Genomic DNA, 19,785 nt, shown 5'->3' with positions numbered 1-19,785 from the left:
CCGCCCACTGAACTGGAATCCGAACTCTGATCATCATCATCATCATCATCCTCATCCTCAGTTTCCTCAGCTTTCTCAGCATGATCTGCTTTCTTCACATCACCTTCATCCTCCTCTGGGTAACTCTGGAAAATTCCCACATTTTTCCCCCACTTAGGATTGTACTCAACACTCCTTGTGAACTTTATGGATTTAGAGTTAGTCATCCATACTCTGTATGCACCTTTTTCGTACCCCATGAACAAACCATGTGCCCCACGCTTCCCAAGCTTGTTGCTTTGTGGGGTGTGTACCCACATGTCAGAACCAAAGATTCTCAAGTGCTTGGTGTTAGGTTTCTTACCAAACATCTTCTCATAGGGAGTGCAACCAATAGGTGATGACAGTCTGCGATTAAAACTGTAAACAAAATTCGAGAGAGCTTCCCCCCAAAACTTCTCAGGGAGGTTGGCATCATGCAACAAGGTTTTTATGCCTTGCAGCAACGTTTGATTTGCTCTCTCCGCAAGCCCATTCATCCATGGCGATCTAGGCGTTGACAAGTCATGCTGGATTCCCTTCTCAGTCAGGAAAGCTTCAAACTGCTGAGAAGTGAATTCCCCGCCTCGATCAGTAAACAGACAACCAATACGTTTACCGTGAGCATTCTCCAACCAAGCACAGAATGCCTTGAACCTAGGAAATGCTTGCGATTTCTGCTCGAGCATAAACACATGAATGTACCTGGAAAAAGAATCAATTAGAACCATGAAGTACCTTGCTCTACCCAAAGAGGGCGCTAGAGGACCTACCAGGTCTGCATGAACTAGCTGGTAGGGTTTGGAAGCCTGCCTGCTAGACTCCTTGCCTTTTGGAGCAACCTTCACCTTGTTCTCTGCACAAGAGACACATTTCATGTGAAACTTACAGGGTTTGATGTCCAAACCTTCAACCAACTCAGGCATCTTGGCTAGCGCTTGCCAAGAGAGGTGACAAAACCTTCTATGTGCATCGTGAATGCATCCTGCATGAAGAACCTTGTTAGTTTGTGCAACACAACAAGTATCAGCATTAGATACAGCAACATCATCATAAGTTAGACAGAACAAACCATCCATCAACTTTGCATGCCACATGTCCTCTTTGCCTTTTCTGATGACACAGACAGTCCTCTTGAAGGAAACTTCAAAACCACGCCCAGTCAGCTGTGGTACACTAATCAAATTGTCCGCAGCTCCTGGAACAAAAAGTACATTGCTAATGGTAGTATGCAGACTTTCAAGTTTCACAGTCCCAACTCCTGTAGCTTGCAAAGTCCTTCCATCAGCCAGCTGGACCTCTCCATCTTGAGGTGTGAAGGAGACAAACAGATGGCGGTCTTTGGTGAGATGGCGCGTGGCCGCAGAGTCAACAATAAACCTGGCCTTCCCCTTCGAAGCAGATTTGCTGGCAAACAAAACCTTGTTTTCCACCAGCGTGGGCTTTTGCAGCTTGCCTTTAGCCTTTGGTGAAGCTGTGCCAGCAAACATAGCCTTGTTTTCCACTGGCGAGGGCTTTTGCAACTTGCCCCCCTGCTCCTGGCCATCAGACGTGCCTTTAGCCTTTGGTAGAGCTGTGCCAGCAAACATAGCCTTGTTTTCCACTGGCGTGGGCTTTTGCAACTTGCCCCCCCGCTCCTGGCCACCTGCAAGCATCTTGCTCTGTTTACATCTGGTCTTCCGGCCTCTGCAAAGGCACTGACCTTGGTTCTCACGGGAAACAGAGCTCTCAGCTGCCGACTCCTTGGCTCCCCCTGGAGGCTGGAATGCTGCCTGGGATGACATCACAGTCAGCTCCCCCTGCAGCTTGCAACCGGTGCCCTCGGCATCTCTGCATTCACTTGCATTCTGGGAAACAGCCAGGACCTCCGACGCAGTCAAACTCTGGGCTGGGATGACTGGCAGATGGGCTATCTTCAAAGCATTCCACATCTGACGTGCAGTCGTGTTGCCAGCTAGCGTAGCAATTTCCTCCAGAGAGACGGACAAGACTATTATGTCTATGGCTCTCGAATTCTGAGCCTCCCATCTCCCTGTCAGAGGAACTGGAGGGGCTTCACTGACAGTTTGCCAGACTCCAAACTGACGCAGCAAACTCTCACACCATTTTGCCCAGGTCTCATAATTGTCCCGATTTAATTTTGGGCACTCAGCAGCTTCAGAGGCTTGGAAAAACTCCATTCCAGCTCTTAACGTCAGCCGTGAGTCTTCTTCACTTCAGAGACTCCTTATCTTGGCACCCATAAATCACGAAGCCTGCTTGGCTCGGTTCCCAGGCCAATTAGGCCAGCCGGACATCAAAGAGGCTGCCGCGGCAACAGAAAAGCCTCTGCTTTCGCTTTTCCCACACATACCTCAGCAGTCTGTCTCTCCTGCAAGTGCCGTGAATCTGGGCCCATAACCTGTTGTTGGGATACTGCCAGGGAGATAAAGTCCATCTTGGCCCCCAAGCTCGGTGCCGGACGATCCATCGACCTCCCGTAGTCAGGCAATATCAGCAATTCAGCGACACTAAGCCTCAGGCTTAGTGCACACTATATCAGCAGAATTCACACAGCAGGAAGTTGCACAAGCAGAGAGCAGAACATGCATATTTACAGTTTATTAGGCATTGGTCAGAACAAAGAAATCATGACCGTCTCCTCCGACTGCTCAGGCAAAACAGCCTAAATCGAAAGGAACTTACAACATAAACATCCTGTGAGACAGGAACTTACGCAGGCTGTTATACAAAACATCCTGCTCCCTTTTAAGGTGGAACGGAAATATCCTAACAGAACCATGGATCCTCTGCTCACGACTGCAGCAGATCCCCCCGCCATCCGTAGGCATTCGCTCCATAACACGCACAGACATTTCCCCTTACTTTCTAGGAGGAAAAAAGTGAGTGTTGTGGAGCAAAAAATACGGTAATCTTTACATGGCCGTTTACTAGTAGAACAGTAAACTTTGCTTCCCCTCCAGGCAGAGACAGTGTCCGTATTCTAGTTCCCTAAGGGAGATTGCTTATCCCTGGACCAGGTACCTGCTAGTTTGTTTTTGTGCTTTTCCAAGAGCAATAGACCCAGTGCAGAGGTTTCCAAAGGACATAGTGAGCCCCTTGGGCATACACGAACACTGCCCTGTTTCCTGCTAGGCGTCCCACTAATATATGGAGTTCCCAGCCACGGTTCAGATGGGCACATCTTGAAAATCCCTGGTAGCATGGTTAGAAGCAGTGCTTCACTGCTTTGAATAAATAAAGCAGTTTGAGGGTTCTTTCCCAAGTCTATGCGCACCTAAGTGCATATTTGTGGTAACGGCATTCAGCATTCACATCCTTTTTTTTTCTTTTCTTGCATCAAAGCCATTTGGCCAAGGAGTGACTTGATATCCTCCCCCCCTTTTGCCCTTGCTGTTGAATTATTTTTGGCAGCACTTGAGGATCAATGCATTTTTCCAGTGTTCTGCCGACGCAGCAGATTGTAAGGTAGAATCCACCCAGCCATACTGGAGGCAGAGATAGATGAATCACTATAGAACTTAGGCTGAAATCCATCTAAGCGTGGGCATGCACCTATAGCGAAATTTCTAGGAAGTCAGATTGTGCTTGCTGACATTCAACTGTTTTAGAATATTATCTGCTGCAAGTGTCTTGATAGTGTGTGCCATCGGCAACAGCAATGCATTTCCTGCTTTGCTGGTCTAGAAAATAGACGGTGATGGATCTGGAACCCACAGAGCCATGAGAAAAGTCAGTGTGCATGCATTTACCTGTTTTGCACAATTTCTTTATTATTCAAAAAATCCAGGTTTTTGGAGACATGTATTCTGTTTTGTCAAGGGAGAAGGGTAAGGGGTGACAAATTCAAAATGCCACAGAGGTTGTGAGAATCATAGAATCTTAGAATTGTAGAGTTGGAAGAGACCCTGAGGATCATCTAGTCCAACCCCCTGCAATGCAGGAATATGCAGTTGTCCCACACAGGGATCGAACCTGCAATCTTGGCATTATCAGCACCACACTCTAACCAACTGAGCTATCCAGCTGTAGGATTAGAAAACTCCCTGCAGTGAGGCCAAGTCCTCTGCTGGGTAATCCTAGATGGGCTTGCCCATTCTATCCAGATTATACTTTAAGGGTCAGCATAGACATTGGATGTCATTTAATATAGTTATTAAAATTAAGGATTTTTGTTTGGCAGCAGAACTCAGAATTGACCATGTTCGTTGCTTTAATTTCTTTAAGCAGCATTCCCACTAATAATTGGTTTAAATTAGTTTAGCATTGATTTATGCATACATTGTGGCTTTAAGAACTCAAATTTGTGTGGTGCTTCCAGACGTAGATGAGTCTAGATTACTTTTGGAAACAAACCATGGTCCCAGGTTTGGGTGTATCATCAAGCCCCAAACCATGACTTGGCTCCCAGTAGAGTGGTAGAGGTGGAGGAGGAACAAAGTGGCCATGAGTTTCTCACTGTACACCAGCATGCTTGCCCAGGTTGTTGATATTTCTTCTGGCAATCTTAATTCTGGCTTGGGATTTATCCAGTCCAGCCTTTTGCATGATGAATTCTGCATATAGGTTAAGCAGGGAGACAATATATAGCCTTGTTGTACTCCTTTAGGATAGGGATGGGTGATGCCAATTAAAATCAGGCCAAAGCACCAAGTGCTCTCACTGCAGGCAGTGAGGAGACTTGTACCAAATCTTGTATGTGTAGACAAATAAACAGCTGAAATCTTCCTAGCTTCCCGCAGGGGAAACTTCCTCCAGAAGCTGCTGTACTCCTACCATCCCCAACCATGGGCCACATTGAGTTGAGAGTCCAGCCATGTCCACAGGGCCAAAGGTTCATCATTCTTATGTGTAAAGCAATAGTTCTTCTGATACTTTTCTCCAGAGAGCCAGTCACTGGCCTGGTTCAGGCCAATACTAATAACACTAAAACAAATTATGACTTTGCATGATTGGGCAAGCATGGCAGAAAGTGAGGAGGAATTAAAGAACCTCTTAATGAGGGTGAAAGAGAAGAGCGCAAAATATGGTCTGAAGCTCAACATTAAAAAAAACTAAGATCATGGCCACTAGTCCCATCACCTTCTGGCAAATAGAAGGGGAAGAAATGGAGGTAGTGAGAGATTTTACTTTCTTGGGCTCCATGATCACTGCAGACAGTGACAGCAGTCACGAAATTAAAAGACGCCTGCTTCTTGGGAGGAAAGCAATGACAAACAAGCATCTTAAAAAGCAGAGACGTCACCTTGCCGACAAAGGTCCGTATAGTTAAGCTGTGGTTTTCCCAGTAGTGATGTATGGACGTGAGAGCTGGACCACAAACAAGACTGATCGCCGAAGAATTGATGCTTTTGAATTATGGTGCTGGAGGAGACTCTTGAGAGTCCCATGAACTGCAAGAAGATCAAACCTATCCATTCTTAAGGAAATCAGCCCTGAGTGCTCACTGGAAGGACAGATTGTGAAGCTGAGGCTCCAATACTTTGGCCACCTCGTGAGAAGAGAAGACTCCCTGGAAAAGACCCTGATGTTGGGAAAGATTGAGGGCACAAGAAGAAGGGGACGACAGAGGACGAGCTGGTTAGACAGTGTTCCCAAAGCTACCAGCATGAGTTTGACCAAACTGCGGGAGGCAGTGGAAGACAGGAGTGCCTGGTGTGCTCTGGTCCATGGGGTCACAAAGAGTCGGACACGACTAAACGACTAAACAACAACAATCCTATCCTATTTCCTCTTCCTGTGTGCATCTGCTAAAGTAACAACAAAACATTACCACTTGGTGGCACCAAAAGGCTTGACATAAGGCTCCTTGTTTGCATTGCAGTGTGTAGCAATGCAGCCAGCTAGGTTTCCTTTCTTTGTGAATTGGGGGTTGATATGTCAGCAATCTGAGTATACTATTCTATGGTTTATAGTGTTCCCAACATCTTGGAACAAAGCAGAGCTGGTATTGTGTGCTCTACGAGGCAACTTGGTGTTCTGCAGTGCAGAGCATTGTTTGGCTCCAGCCCATAAACTTTCACATGAACTTGTGTGGCCTGACACCAGTGGCCCTTCTAGGACTGGACCCTGCCATCGCTTGATTGGCTACAAAACCTACATTTCAACGGTATTGCGCCCTCTCCGATTGCATGGAGCCCGGACAGCCCCGTGGTTTTCCACGGATCTGAGGGCAATGAAACAATCGTTGAGACGGCTAGAGCGCCGGTGGCGGATAACTCATTCCGAATCTGACCGGACACAGGTTAGAGCTCAACGTCGAGCCTACCAAGTGGCGATAGCGACGGCGAAGAAGGATTTCTTCACCGCCTCTATTGCATCTGCAGAAAACAGCAGCAGGAGACTTTTTCAGGTGGTTCACAATTTAGCGGAACCACCTGCAACATCGGGGCCCAGTATGGGCCACATGTTCTCCTGCAATGATTTTGCAAAGTTTTTTGCAGATAAAATCGCTCAGATTCGGGAAGAAGTAGACTCCACCGTGGGAGCAGGGCCGGGGCGGGAGAGTGCTAGAGTTCTGTCTAGTCAAGTTGAGTGGGACCAATTCCAATCTGTTACCTCCGAGGATGTGGACAGGCTGCTTGGACGAGTGAAACCAACCACCTGTCTCCTGGATCCTTGCCCATCCTGGCTTATAAAAGCTAGCCGGGAAGGACTGGGCGATGGGCTTCGTGGGGTGGTGAATGCTTCCCTCCGTGAGGGAGCCTTCCCAGACCCGCTGAAAGAGGCGGTTATTAAACCGCTTCTTAAAAAACCATCTTTAGATGCGGCCACGATGGCCAACTATCGCCCAGTCTCAAATCTTCCATTCTTGGGCAAGGTGATTGAGCGAGCGGTTGCCGAACAACTCCAGGCACGCCTGGAAGAAGCGGACCATTTGGATCCCTTCCAGTCGGGATTCAGGCCTCATCATGGGACTGAAACTGCCTTGGTCGCACTGGTTGATGATCTCCGGCGGGCGAGGGACAAAGGTGAGAGCTGTTTCCTAGTTCTGCTGGATCTCTCAGCGGCGTTTGATACCATCGACCATAACATCCTTCTGGACCGTCTTGAGGGGCTGGGAGCTGGGGGCACTGTCATACAGTGGTTCCGCTCCTTCCTCCTGGGCCGTGTTCAGAAAGTGGTGGTGGGGGATGAGTGTTCAGACCCCTGGGCTCTCACTTGTGGGGTGCCTCAGGGTTCTGTCCTCTCCCCCATGCTTTTCAACATTTACATGCAGCCGCTGGGAGAGATCATCAGGAGGTTTGGGCTGGGTGTTCATCAGTATGCGGATGATACCCAGCTCTACCACTCTTTTAAATCAGAACCAGTGAGGGCGGTGAAGGTCCTGTGTGAGTGTCTGGAGGCGGTTGGAGGATGGATGGTGGCTAACAGATTGAGGTTGAATCCTGACAAGACAGAAGTACTGTTTTTGGGGGACAGGAGGCGGGCAGGTGTGGAGGATTCCCTGGTCCTGAATGGGGTAACTGTGCCCCTGAAGGACCAGGTGCGCAGCCTGGGAGTCATTTTGGACTCACAGCTGTCCATGGAGGCACAGGTCAAATCTGTGTCCAGGGCAGCTGTTTACCAGCTCCATCTGGTACGTAGGCTGAGACCCTATCTGCCTGCGGACTGTCTCGCCAGAGTGGTGCATGCTCTGGTTATCTCCCGCTTGGATTACTGCAATGCGCTCTACGTGGGGCTACCTTTGAAGGTGACTCGGAAACTACAACTAATCCAGAATGCAGCAGCTAGACTGGTGACTGGGGGCGGCCGCCGAGACCATATAACACCGGTCTTGAAAGACCTACATTGGCTCCCAGTACGTTTCCGAGCACAATTCAAAGTGTTGGTGCTGACCTTTAAAGCCCTAAACGGCCTCGGTCCAGTATACCTGAAGGAGCGTCTCCACCCCCATCATTCTGCCCGGACGCTGAGGTCCAGCGCCGAGGGCCTTCTGGCGGTTTCCTCATTGCGAGAAGCAAAGCTACAGGGAACCAGGCAGAGGGCCTTCTCGGTAGTGGCGCCCGCCCTGTGGAATGCCCTTCCAGCAGATGTCAAAGAGATAAACAACTACCTGACATTCAGAAGACATCTTAAGGCAGCCCTGTTCAGGGAAGTTTTTAACGTGTGATATTTTACTGTATTTTTGGTTTTTATGGAAGCCGCCCAGAGTGGCTGGGGAGGCCCAGCCAGATGGGCGGGGTATAAATAATAAATTATTATTATTATATTATTATTATTGGGATTGTCATGATGCCTATGTTCCACATCTGGTAGAGCTAGGCTGAATGCTTTTAACAGTTCATTCTTTCTGGGCGTTCTTTATGCTGCGTTGTAGTTGCTTATGTCAGCCAGAAGCTGTTGACTCAAAATGAAAGGATTTGTCGTGAAGCAATGTAGCATCCATAAGCTATAGATGAGTATATCGCAGCTGTGACAAGTCCAAATGGGAGCTCAATGAGGTTTCATTGCTCAAACACAAATCCAGTCTGAATGACCCTCTTGAGGCTTATCCTCTGGCCTGGTCCTGCCCCCATACCTGGCTTTTCTGATAGGCTGTTAGTATCTTTTTGTTTTTGAGGACTTAGGGAATGGGTACGTGCACACTGATATTTTATCAGTAGGGCTTGAGTTGTGATTGATGTTGGTTTTTAATCCACAGTTTTTTCTATGATTTGTATCTGATTTTGTTAATTTATTTTAAATTTTCTGTTAGACAGTGTTCAATTTTGAACAGCACAGTATAAATGTTTCAGATTTTTAAAAATTCATTATTCAGCTCTTGATGATAAATTCTGCAGGAATTAAGCAGGTACTTAATGAAACATGCACAAGACAGATTGGTCTACATAGCTGCCAGAATCTGCTGCTTCACTGAACAAAAGGAAAGTTTTTACATGCAACATTACCTTTAGTAAACAATAAAACAATATTAACTTGGTATGAAAAGGCAACATTCATCCAAATTAGGACCCACGGGTCTATTGTATTATGTGTTGTATACTGTAATTATATCAATAGATCTAGCAATATTGACAAATTGGTTAACACAGTGCATGTTCAAACAGGAAAATGTCACAATGAAAAACAGGGGTTCTTCAAAGGAAAGAGAGAGAGAGGACAAGCAAACACTCAACTAAATGTGAAAATAGGCAAGAATGAAGCATATAGTTCATTTGTTACAAGCATTCCAACATGTTAGGGTTTGAAACGCCATATATATATTCTCAACACTGGAGCCACATCAGACAGAAGACTGAGGGTTTCTCCACACTTACCCTTTTGCCCAACTCTCTCCAGGCAAAGGTCCAAGCTTTAACACTCTTTAAAGTTGATTCGGAGCAAATGTCAGTTCGGGGTTTTCACAGGGAAAGCTCTGGAGCAAAACAAAAGTTGCTCTGACACAGAGCTTTATAAAGCGTGGACCATGCCTAAAAAGAGCGGAGGAAAGGGAACACTGGATAAGCCCTTGGGAGTGGCCATGTGTGTGACAGAGCTCTTCTTCAGATAGCACCAAACCCTTTTGAAATGAATCCTAATTCTGCCTTGATACCTGTTCTTTAAAGTTGAAATATTCTTTATCAGGAGCGCTTCAGTGAACCAAGGGCTTCTCCACATGCGCAGCATGAGGATTTGCATGGGCCTGTGTCCCCATTAATGCAGGGGCATCAACATGACACCCTCCCCATCCCAGTGTTGTCATGAACTGTTCCCCTTTGAAATGTGGGTTTGCTTGCTTGCTTGCTTGCTTGCTTGCTTGCTTGCTTGCTTGCTTTTAATCTTTGGAAAGTCCAAAGCCATTAGGATTTAAAACCGCCACATTTGAAATTAGAAATGTCTCAAACAACGCTGGGTTGGGGGTCCACATTTTTCTATGATGTGGACAAACCCCAACACTAATAAGTCAAGAGTACATCTATGTTAGCTGCTTTCTTCCCAGTATTGATACCCCCTGCATGGGTTGCACAATGCTGTGCTAACTGCCTGTCCTGCTTATTTCCTTTCCTTCTAGGGAAACTGTCTTGCTTAACTCTCTCTCTCTTCCCCTGCTTTTTTATATGCTTCGGCTAACTAATATCAAGCAGGCGTAAATAATCCCTTTTCTGCTTCTGGAGCACAGTTGGTTAAATAGGCAAATCTGTAGTCATTCCGTGACAGGCAGGCAGAGAATAATCTCTGCACCCACCTCCAGATACTGATCTAAATCGGCATTTTGCTGCATCAGCAAGCTAAAAATATCCCCTCTGTTTACTGCACTGGGCATGGTAGACTTCTACGAGAGCAATAGGAAAACAGGGAGAAGGCAAGCAAAGCATGAAAGGGGCTGCAGAAGTAGTGCCAAAGCAGCTTCCACCTCCTCACCTGTATATGTGTATATATACTGAATCTCGGTGCAGGTAATGGCTTGTGTTGCTGTCTGTTTTAAGACTGTGATGGAAACATCCTGCTTGCTCTAAATAAATGAATAACTTGGAACAAAGGTTCCCAAGGCAGCTGTAATGTGTCCATAGTGCATGCATGGGATGTATTCTGCATGGGAGGTTTCCACTGTCTCAGCAGGCACAGAGGAAAAATGTACCACTCTTCCAGCAAGGAAGGGATAAACCACAGCTGTACCAGTCTGGGGTCTCATCCATGCCATACATTTAAAGCACGTGGCTCCCCCCCCCCAAGAATCCTGGAAACTATAGTTGACCCCTCCCAGAGCTAGAATTTCCAGCCCCCAGTACAGTTCCCACAATTCTTTGGTGGAAGGCATGTGCTTTAAAATCTCTCTGGGATAGCTCAGTCAAATAAGGATGAGACTCTTAATCTCGGGGACATGGGTTCAAGCCCCACTTTGGGCAAAAGATTCCTGCAGTGCAGGGGATTGGACGAGATGACTCTTGTGGTCCCTTCCAACTCTACAATTCTATGTAAATGTATGGCAGAGATGTGACACAGAGCAGAATTTTTACCAAGCTGTTTTTAGAGAACACCCCATCCCCACCAAAAAAAAGAGAGAGAGAAGCCTGGCTGTGCCCACAGGAAGTAAATGTCCATTCACTAACTTACTGGGCCTTTTAGTTGCTGGAGACCAAGGAAGGGAGCTCAGTCTTCAAATTCCAAGCTGTTGTCTTGCTTTTGCCTGCCACCTCCACTTTCTCCTTCTCCATCTCAGTAGTTGCAGGGAGCTACAGAGTCTCCCCCGTGCCCCAGGGGGGCATGTGCCTTAAGAGCTGTCCCCCGCCCCCATGGCATCCCTTGAGATGCTCAATATGCACATGTGGAGCCACTCATAATTTGCCATGCAGGTTTAGCTGCTGTTGTGTTTCAGGATTCGCAGCAGCGAAGAAGAAGAAGAAGAAGAAGAAGAAGAAGAAGAAGAAGAAGAAGAAGAAGGGGTGCATACATTTACTGGCGCCTCCTTCCAGTGTTCTAGGCCAGGGAGATCATCTGCATATGAAGCATTACATCTCTGTGCTCCTAAAATGCAACTCCTGACTTCAAGTCAAGAGGCTGCTGCTGTTCACAGACCTGGAGGTGCTTTTTTGGCTGTAGCATCCTTAACATTACCAGATAGGCCTGAACGTGTCGTGTTGAGAACAAGCAAATGGACGAGCAGAGGGAAACAAACAAACAAACAGGCTCATCTATACTTGTCCCAAGCCTAAAAAGGGGCCGAATGGTTTTCCACTTGTCCACTGCTTTTTAAGCATGCACCTTAGTGGTTTTGCATTTGCCCTGCAACATTCCTATGGAAAACACATTTTTTACTGCTGATTTGGAACAAGTGGCAATCCACAGAAAATCTAATTGCTGTTTGGTCCTCTGCGGGAACCTCTGAGTTTCCCCAGGGGGAAGTAATGGGGCAGGCAGAGGTGTGGACGAGCCCAGAGAGGCGGCTTCCAAAGGTTCAGGAACAACAGTTTAAGTTCCATTGCATTTCCAGTTGCGGGACTGTTTCAGTTGCCATGATTCAAAATGTATCCGGCTTGTTTCTAGTGATTGTTTTTAGTGATCCTTATAAAAGTCTCTGCTTCCCTTCATTTTCAAGCAATATGTCTGTCAGGATCCTATTGCCTATGCAATACTGAGTGAACATAGAAGTTAGGCTTGTGCCAGTCACAGCAGATGGGGCCTTAGAGACCGAGTGACATCTTAAAATGTCAAATTCTCTTTCTTTCCTCTCTGTCTAGTTTCCGTATGCTGCCCCACCGCCCCAGGAGCCAGTGAAGACACTGCGAAGCCTGATCAATGTCCGAAAGGACACATTGCGCCTAGTCAAGTAAGTCGCTGTTGCTTCACAACAGGGGTTTGTAGCACTCTGATGTTAGACCATAATTTATTTTAAACCGGTTTAACTCAAGGAGCTGACCTTATAACTTCCCAATCCCAATTCCTTTGGTTGTGGGGACAAACCATGAGCTCTGGTTTGCATGTAATGTGAAGCCAACCTCTGGTTGCTTTCCCTCCTGTCGTGTCCAGGCAGAAGTGGGGAAGGAGCAACCTGGGAACTTTTTGAGCAGCGTGCACTAACACACTGTCCATTGTTTTCAACTACGGTTTAACGTGATGTGTAAACCAGGCAGCTGCTGTCAACCTTGGTGAGCCCAAAAATTCTGCAAGGATTGGGTCTTTTTCAGCCTTGCTACCAGAAATCCTTTTGAGTGGTTATGTGATTAAATTAATCTGGGATCTTCTGCATAGAGAGCATGTATGCTCTGCCTATGAGCAATGCCCCTTCCCCACTTCATCAGATAACTCTGTAAAAGCATCTTCAGGCATAAATGAATTTTTTAAAGTGCCAAACATACCTTGGCCTTCCTAAATAAAAAAAAATCTCTGCAGTGTTTTCAAATATATTCCTGGACCATGAGCACTTGTCTAATAGGATAGATGGGGTGTTATACACAGTGAGTGCTGTGTGCCTTTGCAGTTATTCATTCTGACAAAGGGCGCCCTCTGTTAGGTGCCTGAGAGCTGGTTTTTCTTAATTTCCCAGGCACAAAATTACTGCGTTTAAGTGGCAGAATGCATGCATGGTGTGCCAGTTATGAATGCTGCATATGTGTGTAAATGAGCAGGTTTCCCTTCAATAGAAGAAACAGAGGTGTGATCCTTTTCCCAGTTTCGGTTAGTGCTTTTAAATGCTCAGGTCTTTGCTGCTCATTAAACATGAAAGGATCATCCTTCCCCCAGCCTCCAGCATACTTGGGCAAACTCAGCTGCTCAGAACACACATGCCATCCACAGATGAGAGTGTCATGCCTTGTTTTGCTCCTTTCAACCCCCCCCCCTTTTTGAACTTGACTTCAAAAAGCAACGCTTGAATTTAGGTAAGTCTCTTTGCTCCGTTTTGATAATGGTCTGCTGGAAGCAATCCCATCAGCTGCAGTACAGCAGGGGAGATCCGTTTGTAGCTCCTCAAGATTAGTGGAGAGATTATCTGGCTGTTTTGGAGGAGGAGTTACACAGATGCCCTGTAAGACAACGAGACAGGCTGTTTGCGCCTTTATATCTCTATCTTCTCCACTTGGCTTTCAGGGTCACTGCAGGTGACAACAGGATTAGACGGAGTTGAATTCACTCCTGTTGCTGGGCTAAAATCAGAGCCAAATAAAATCCAGCAGTTTAGAGCTCAGGACTTGAGGTGTTGCTGGGTGTGTGTGTGTGTGTGTGTGTGTGTGTGTGTGGAGAGGGACTGACCTAGCAAAGACTCTGGGCAGTATAGCGGCAGTAATGAAACAGGCCTGGGTGAAGGGATGTTCTCTACCAGTTTAACATGCCGTGAATTTGGTTACTAAGATTGCCCTTTCCTTACTTGCATTCTGGATTCAATTTGCATTTGTGTTTTCAGCTATTTTCAGAGGGATGTTGCCAAGGCCTGGGAAGTCAGGCATGCAGAAAAGGCAGAGGAAAGAAACGGTGGGGAGCCTTTTCTAGCCCTTCCCCCACCACTGCTGCCAGTGGCTGTGTGCATGGGTGTCCAGAGGGGGCTTCCTCCCCGTCAGTGGGTGGATGTTGTTGTAAATAAAAATATGCCCTTTTCCCTTATGGGGTATCCAAGAGCCCATATAGAGTCCTTACATAGGTTCCCTATTGGTAGGAGAAAATAACAGAGGCCAACCAGAGAATATTGAGAAGCAAAGCAGCTAGTAAGCTTGATCTTTATTGATCTGTTGCAACATGGTGCTCCCCTCACTCGCAGGAAAGGAGGAGGACCCCCAAAAATGCTGTGCAAGGGCTTATAAAGACTTTTGAAATTCCCATCCTCTAGATCAAGACCACCCCCAGAAACATTATGCATTCATCACAGAAGGGGTATAACCTAAGACCACCCCTCAGATAAGGCGTCTAAAACAGAACATTTGCATGTTGTTTTCTCCTGTCGCTTTGTTTATTTCCTGTCTGGCAGGTTACTTGATTGGATTTCTTGGGGAGCCTGGGCAGTCTTTTGTAATGATAAGGCTCACACCCTTATTCAAACACAGATTAAGACAGGATTTGTGAAGGAAGAGACAATGGGGAGGCTTTTCCATTTTGACCATGCAGAGAAACATTTGCTCAGTTTAGGAATCAAAATGGTTCCAGGTTGGCTTTCCTGTGCTGTTCTATGTACGTGTGGTTATGAACGTTGCCATATATCTAAGACCATAAAATTCCTATCACATTGTGAAGTAAATACCCCAAATACATTAACAAGGATACATAATTTAGCACCGCAGAATTGGTCTGCCATTTCTGGTAGATCTGGTAACCATGTAGGCCTGGTTAGGCCTGATCTCTGAGAGACTAATACTCAAGCCACACCTGTACTATATATTTAAAGCACTGTGATACCACTTTAACAGTCATAGAGAATCCTGGGAACTGTGGTTTGGGGGGAGGGGAATTGTCAGGTCAGCATCCTTAACAAACTACAGTTCCCATGTGTCTTTGTAGGAAGCCATAACTGTTAAAGTGGTATAAGAGTGCTTTAAATGTTTGGCACGGACGTGACCCCTCTGTCGTTTCTCAACATGGTAGTCCTGGCATCTTGATGATGCTGTACTTCTACCCACAGCTGAAACTCTCAGTTCTTTATCTGACTCCCACCCACCTTTTTAACTCATTGCACCGCTTGCTACAATCAATTTCACACACCCGGCAACATCATTTCCGATAATATTGACCCACACCATAGTAATCCATTTTAAACAAAATAATAATAATAATAAAACAGCAAGAACACAGGGTTTCTCTTGTCACACTTACTGACTCTGCAAACATAGCATGGGGCACCAAAGCCCCACAGAAACACAGGATTTCATTTCTAAAATAGTTACCTTCAGGGTCCAGCTGAGCCCCTTGCCCCAGAGGGGTGTGGCCAGAAGTATCAGCTTTGGGTAGAGGTTTGTTTTGACATACTTGATGTAGCAGGGATGAAATGGGTGTCTGGAAGGAAGAAGGGGATGGCATCACATTTTGTTGTCTTACTGTGGCAGGTGGGTGCGGACGTCTGGCCAGACTTAGCAAATGGGATGCTTCAGGGTTAACTAACTGAGGACCTGGAGTTAGTATCAATGCTAGATGGGCTGCATGCATACAGTTGCCTCCAGGGGTTAAATGTTTTAAAGTTCTGCTGCAGGTGTGCTTGCAGCACAAACCATTTACTTTCTTGATGTTTACTTTAGCATAGCGGTAGCCAATGTAACACCATGCATTTGTTGTTGGACTCGCCATCCTTGAATGCTGGCCATGCCTGCTGGGGCTGACGGGTGTCGTATGCCAACAACATCTGGAGGGCTACACCTGTTTTAGCAGAAGAGAGGTCAAATCACTTCTTGGGCATTTTGAGTTGGGTCCTTTCTGTTTGTTGCAAGGTCTAGAGCAGGCATAGGCAAACTCGGCCCTCCAGGTTTTTTGGGACTACAACTCCCATCAAACCTAGCTAAAAGGACCAGTGGTCAGGGATGATGGGAGTTGTAGTCCCAAAACACCTGGAGGGCTGAGTTTGTCTATGCCTGGTCTAGAGCTAGACTAATTTCTTTGCCTATGTCTTTATCCACCAGGTGTGCAGAGGAAGTGAAGACTCCAGGGGAAGAAGTCAGCAAAGCCAAAGTCCAGTACAATGTGGAATTCACATTCGACACTGATGCCCGGGTGGCTATAACAATTTATTACCAGGCTACTGAAGAATTCCAAAATGGAGTAGTGAGGTAAATATAACGAAAGCTGGGTTGGGGTGTGTTTGCTTCCCACAGAATCAGATGGCTTAATAATAGTATTGCTGAAATTTTTCTTGCATACTCAGACGGGGTGTCCAAATTTTTTGCACCACCAGTGAATGGAGGGAGGAGGTAGACTGCATCTCCTGGCTCTGCCAATAGCATCCATATGTTCAGTGCAACATTTGAAAGGAGAGCCTATTCTCTTGTGCATAGGAAAGCACATGGGCTTTCCGTACAGTTGTGAAGCCTACACCATTTCTCCCAGCCCCAGCCTTATGTTTAAACATAAGAATAGCCTGCTGGATCAGGCCAATGCTCTATCTAGTCCAGCATCCTGTGCTCACAGTGGCCAACCAGATGCCTGTGGAAAACTCTCAAGCAGGACCCAAGCACAAAAGTACTCTCCCTTCCTTTGATTTCTAGCAACTGGTATTCAGAAGCATTGACTCCTGGGAAACAGCTGCACATAGTGCAAAATGAATTAATCTGCCAATAGCTAGAACGCAGAGCAGTTTTAAAAAACCACCTGTTTTAGAATTAATAGAACTCTGGGTATTTTGAGTGGCACCTTAAGACTAACACAGTTAATTATGGTGTACTCTTTTGTGGGCCAGGGTCCACTTCATCAGATCCTTAGTTGATGAGTGTTTTTGTATATATATATATATATATATATATATATATATATATATATATATATATGTGGGTGGAAAGGGAGAGAAAATGTTAGCAGTGAGGCCATAAGGAAACAAAATACAAGAAAATAAGAAAACTGGAATTGCTTTACAGCATAAACATGTAAAATAAGGGCAGTGACCATTCGCAAAGCAGTGTGAATGATAACACAAACAGCCTGACATTGCTAAGTTTATTGAAACATCCATTCTGGGATAGAGCAAACACTAGTATAAAATGCATGTAGTTTGCAGTTCTCTTGTATGCTACCATAAAGCGAAGTTGGCAGAGTCCTCAAGGGACGAGGCTGCAAATCACTGTAGGTTCAGGCAGGGAGCCAACATGTGTAAATCATTCTGGAAGAGCAAGGGCAGGTGACCAGAGAAAAGGCCACACACATTGGGCCCAGAAGCAGAATAGATTAAAAGCACCTAAACAGCAACAAAAAGCCAAGTGGGTTGTTGTAAGGGCCTTGTGTTGAGCTTGCTATATGTGCAGGGGAAAGAAATCTACTAGACACAAGTTAATGGATGGGCAGAAAGATTACCTGCAAGGGTCTGTGTAGCAATTTGAACTGTGGAATCTTGGAATCAGTGTCAGCCGGTAGCAAGGGAGAATTCATCCTAGAACAGCATTTGACAGCATGCACAGAATCAAGAGTAATATGGCATCTGATAGCATCTCTGCGCATTTGCAGAAAAGGCAATGTTGCAGTGGCATACCGAAGCCAATCTGAGTTGAATTATGTAGATGCTATCAGGATGTAGATGAGTGACTCACCATGGATCAATGTCAGCATGGGCTACCACATGCTGGGGTTGTCCTGGAAATCGGCCTTGAGGATACCATTAGAGAATCTTGATTGGAGGCTTGATATTCTGGATAATAAGGAAGTGGCTATCGGGGGATATTAATATAACGCAGACCTGAAATCCCTTTGAACTAGTAAGAGCTTGTTAGAGATAAAGCTGGTTTGCTGCATGGAGGAAGATCTTTGTCTTGGAGTGCATTTGGGGGATGCTACGTGTTGGGATTCAAGAATAATTAGCAGATGTTCTGTGGCTGTTCACTCTTTGTTGTCTTCCCTTTCCATGGTAGTTACATCCCCAAAGACAATAGTTTGCAATCGGAGACTGTCCACTACAAGCGAGGGGTGTGCCAGCAGTTCTGCCTCCCCTCCCACACTGTCGATCCCTCGGAATGGACTGAAGAGGAGGTAAGGCAAAATAGGTTTGTAAATGTGGGAAGGGAGTTTAAGGGATATTTTCAGCACTGGAGGAGAGGCATAATAATTAAGGAGTCCTTAGTACGTTGTAAGGACCCATCCTGATAATACTAACACGGCAGGATACTGCCCCATGGGAATTTACAAACAGAAAAGATGCAAGCAGACTATACTGTAGTATAGAGGGAAATTGAGTCCATTCATCTCTTTTAAAAATGCAGTATTGATACAGAAGCACTTAGCAACTCTAGGTGTTACTGGGGGCCGATGCCCCTGCTCACTTCGCTCACCGCTGTATATATTCCTTTCTTCCTTCTTGTTCTTTTCAGCTGGCCTTTGATCTGGACCGTGAAGTCTACCCCATGGTGGTTCTTGCAGTGGTAGATGAGGGAGATGGTAAGCGATGCTCTTAAGGTTTGGATTCATTTTGGCACTGAGTTAACATGGATGCTCAAATGATTTTTGCCTGGCAAGCTGTAACTGCAACCCTTCTATTTAGATAACCACATCCCGGATATCCATCAGATGCCCTGCTGAGTGACATTAGCAAACAAATACACTCTGAAAACTGCCTATAATGAGCTATTTGTACACATTTAATTGATCTGTTTATAGGTTTTACCAACTTGAATTGTGTTCATCAGTGGACACCTGCAATTGCAGAAAACCTGTACCAGGGGTGACAAACCTATCACCCTCCACGTATTGGCAAACTGCAGCTGGCATCGCCCCTGGCCATTGGCCTTTCTGGCTGGAGGTGATGAGCGCTGAAGTGCAACTGGATCTGTGTCTTCTGTGAGAAACCCAGCCAGATGGGCAGGGTATAAATAATAAATTATTAATTGATTGATTGATTGATTGATTATGGAAGGCCATCCCTGACCTCTATCATCTATATACAGGCTTCCGCATGTGTGTGTCAATCACTCTCATTCTTGCCTGTTACCTTGCAGAGCATATGGGCCATTGCCATGTACTCCTGGCAACGTTTGAGAAGGTGAGTGTGGTCTTTCTCTTGACCTCTTGTCCAAGCTAGCTTTTATGCCCAGAAATCTGGGCTCCCAAATGTGGGTAAAGAGCTTGCTCTGAAAGCAAGTCCGTGGTCAAAGGGTTAGGAAGACTGCTGAGCCGCTTGGGTAAATTGGCAAGGGGCAAGCTCTGTAGACTTCTCCAGCCTCTGCTTCCCACCACATTCTCCAAGTTACATGACTTTGGATCGTGAGGAATGGCTTGGAGAGCTGCCCAAGCTTCCAAGAAGCAGCCAGGATCTCTGAACAATGTTGGCCTTTTTGGTAGAAGAAGAGAAGTTCTGGGCCCTACTCTATATAACAGGATTTCATGGAATCGGAGGGGATCTGAGGATGGTGATCCTACTGAGCACCTGAGGTTGCACACTGCTTGTTTGGCACTCTGCTACACACTGATATTGGTAGCACTGTCTATTCGCCCTATGCCCAAACACCAAAGAAGCGGGGCATTAACGTTCAACAGGGATATAATCAGAAGACATGCCTGTGGAAACAACCCAAACTCGCTTATACCAAAACAAATCAAGCCCCCGCCCCCCAATTCCTTCAGTTAATTAAATTTAACACACACTCACCCCTTGGCTGAGTGAATGTAAAAAATATTTACGTGACTACACAGCGAAATAAATACAATGGATTAGAGGCTGCTTTTGAACTGTAGCAA

General features: G+C 46.1%; 1 protein-coding gene across 4 annotated transcripts in view; it reads left to right on the top strand.

Moving 5' to 3' along the window:
• The window catches only part of RNF157 (ring finger protein 157), a 74,701-nt gene that overhangs the window by 33,362 nt on the left and 21,554 nt on the right, over positions 1-19,785 (top strand). For all 4 annotated transcript variants that reach the window (XM_053375964.1, XM_053375965.1, XM_053375967.1 and 1 more), the window contains exons 3-7: positions 12,180-12,268; positions 16,035-16,181; positions 17,967-18,084; positions 18,423-18,489; positions 19,047-19,090. In XM_053375964.1, the coding sequence (XP_053231939.1) occupies positions 12,180-12,268; positions 16,035-16,181; positions 17,967-18,084; positions 18,423-18,489; positions 19,047-19,090 (465 nt within the window). The remainder of the gene's footprint in view (positions 1-12,179; positions 12,269-16,034; positions 16,182-17,966; positions 18,085-18,422; positions 18,490-19,046; positions 19,091-19,785) is intronic.

Source organism: Podarcis raffonei, chromosome 2 (genome assembly GCF_027172205.1).
Source record: "Podarcis raffonei isolate rPodRaf1 chromosome 2, rPodRaf1.pri, whole genome shotgun sequence".
Classification (NCBI taxonomy): Eukaryota; Metazoa; Chordata; class Lepidosauria; order Squamata; family Lacertidae; genus Podarcis; species Podarcis raffonei.
Note: the sequence above shows the minus strand (reverse complement) of the source record. Positions and strands in the feature narration are given on the sequence as shown.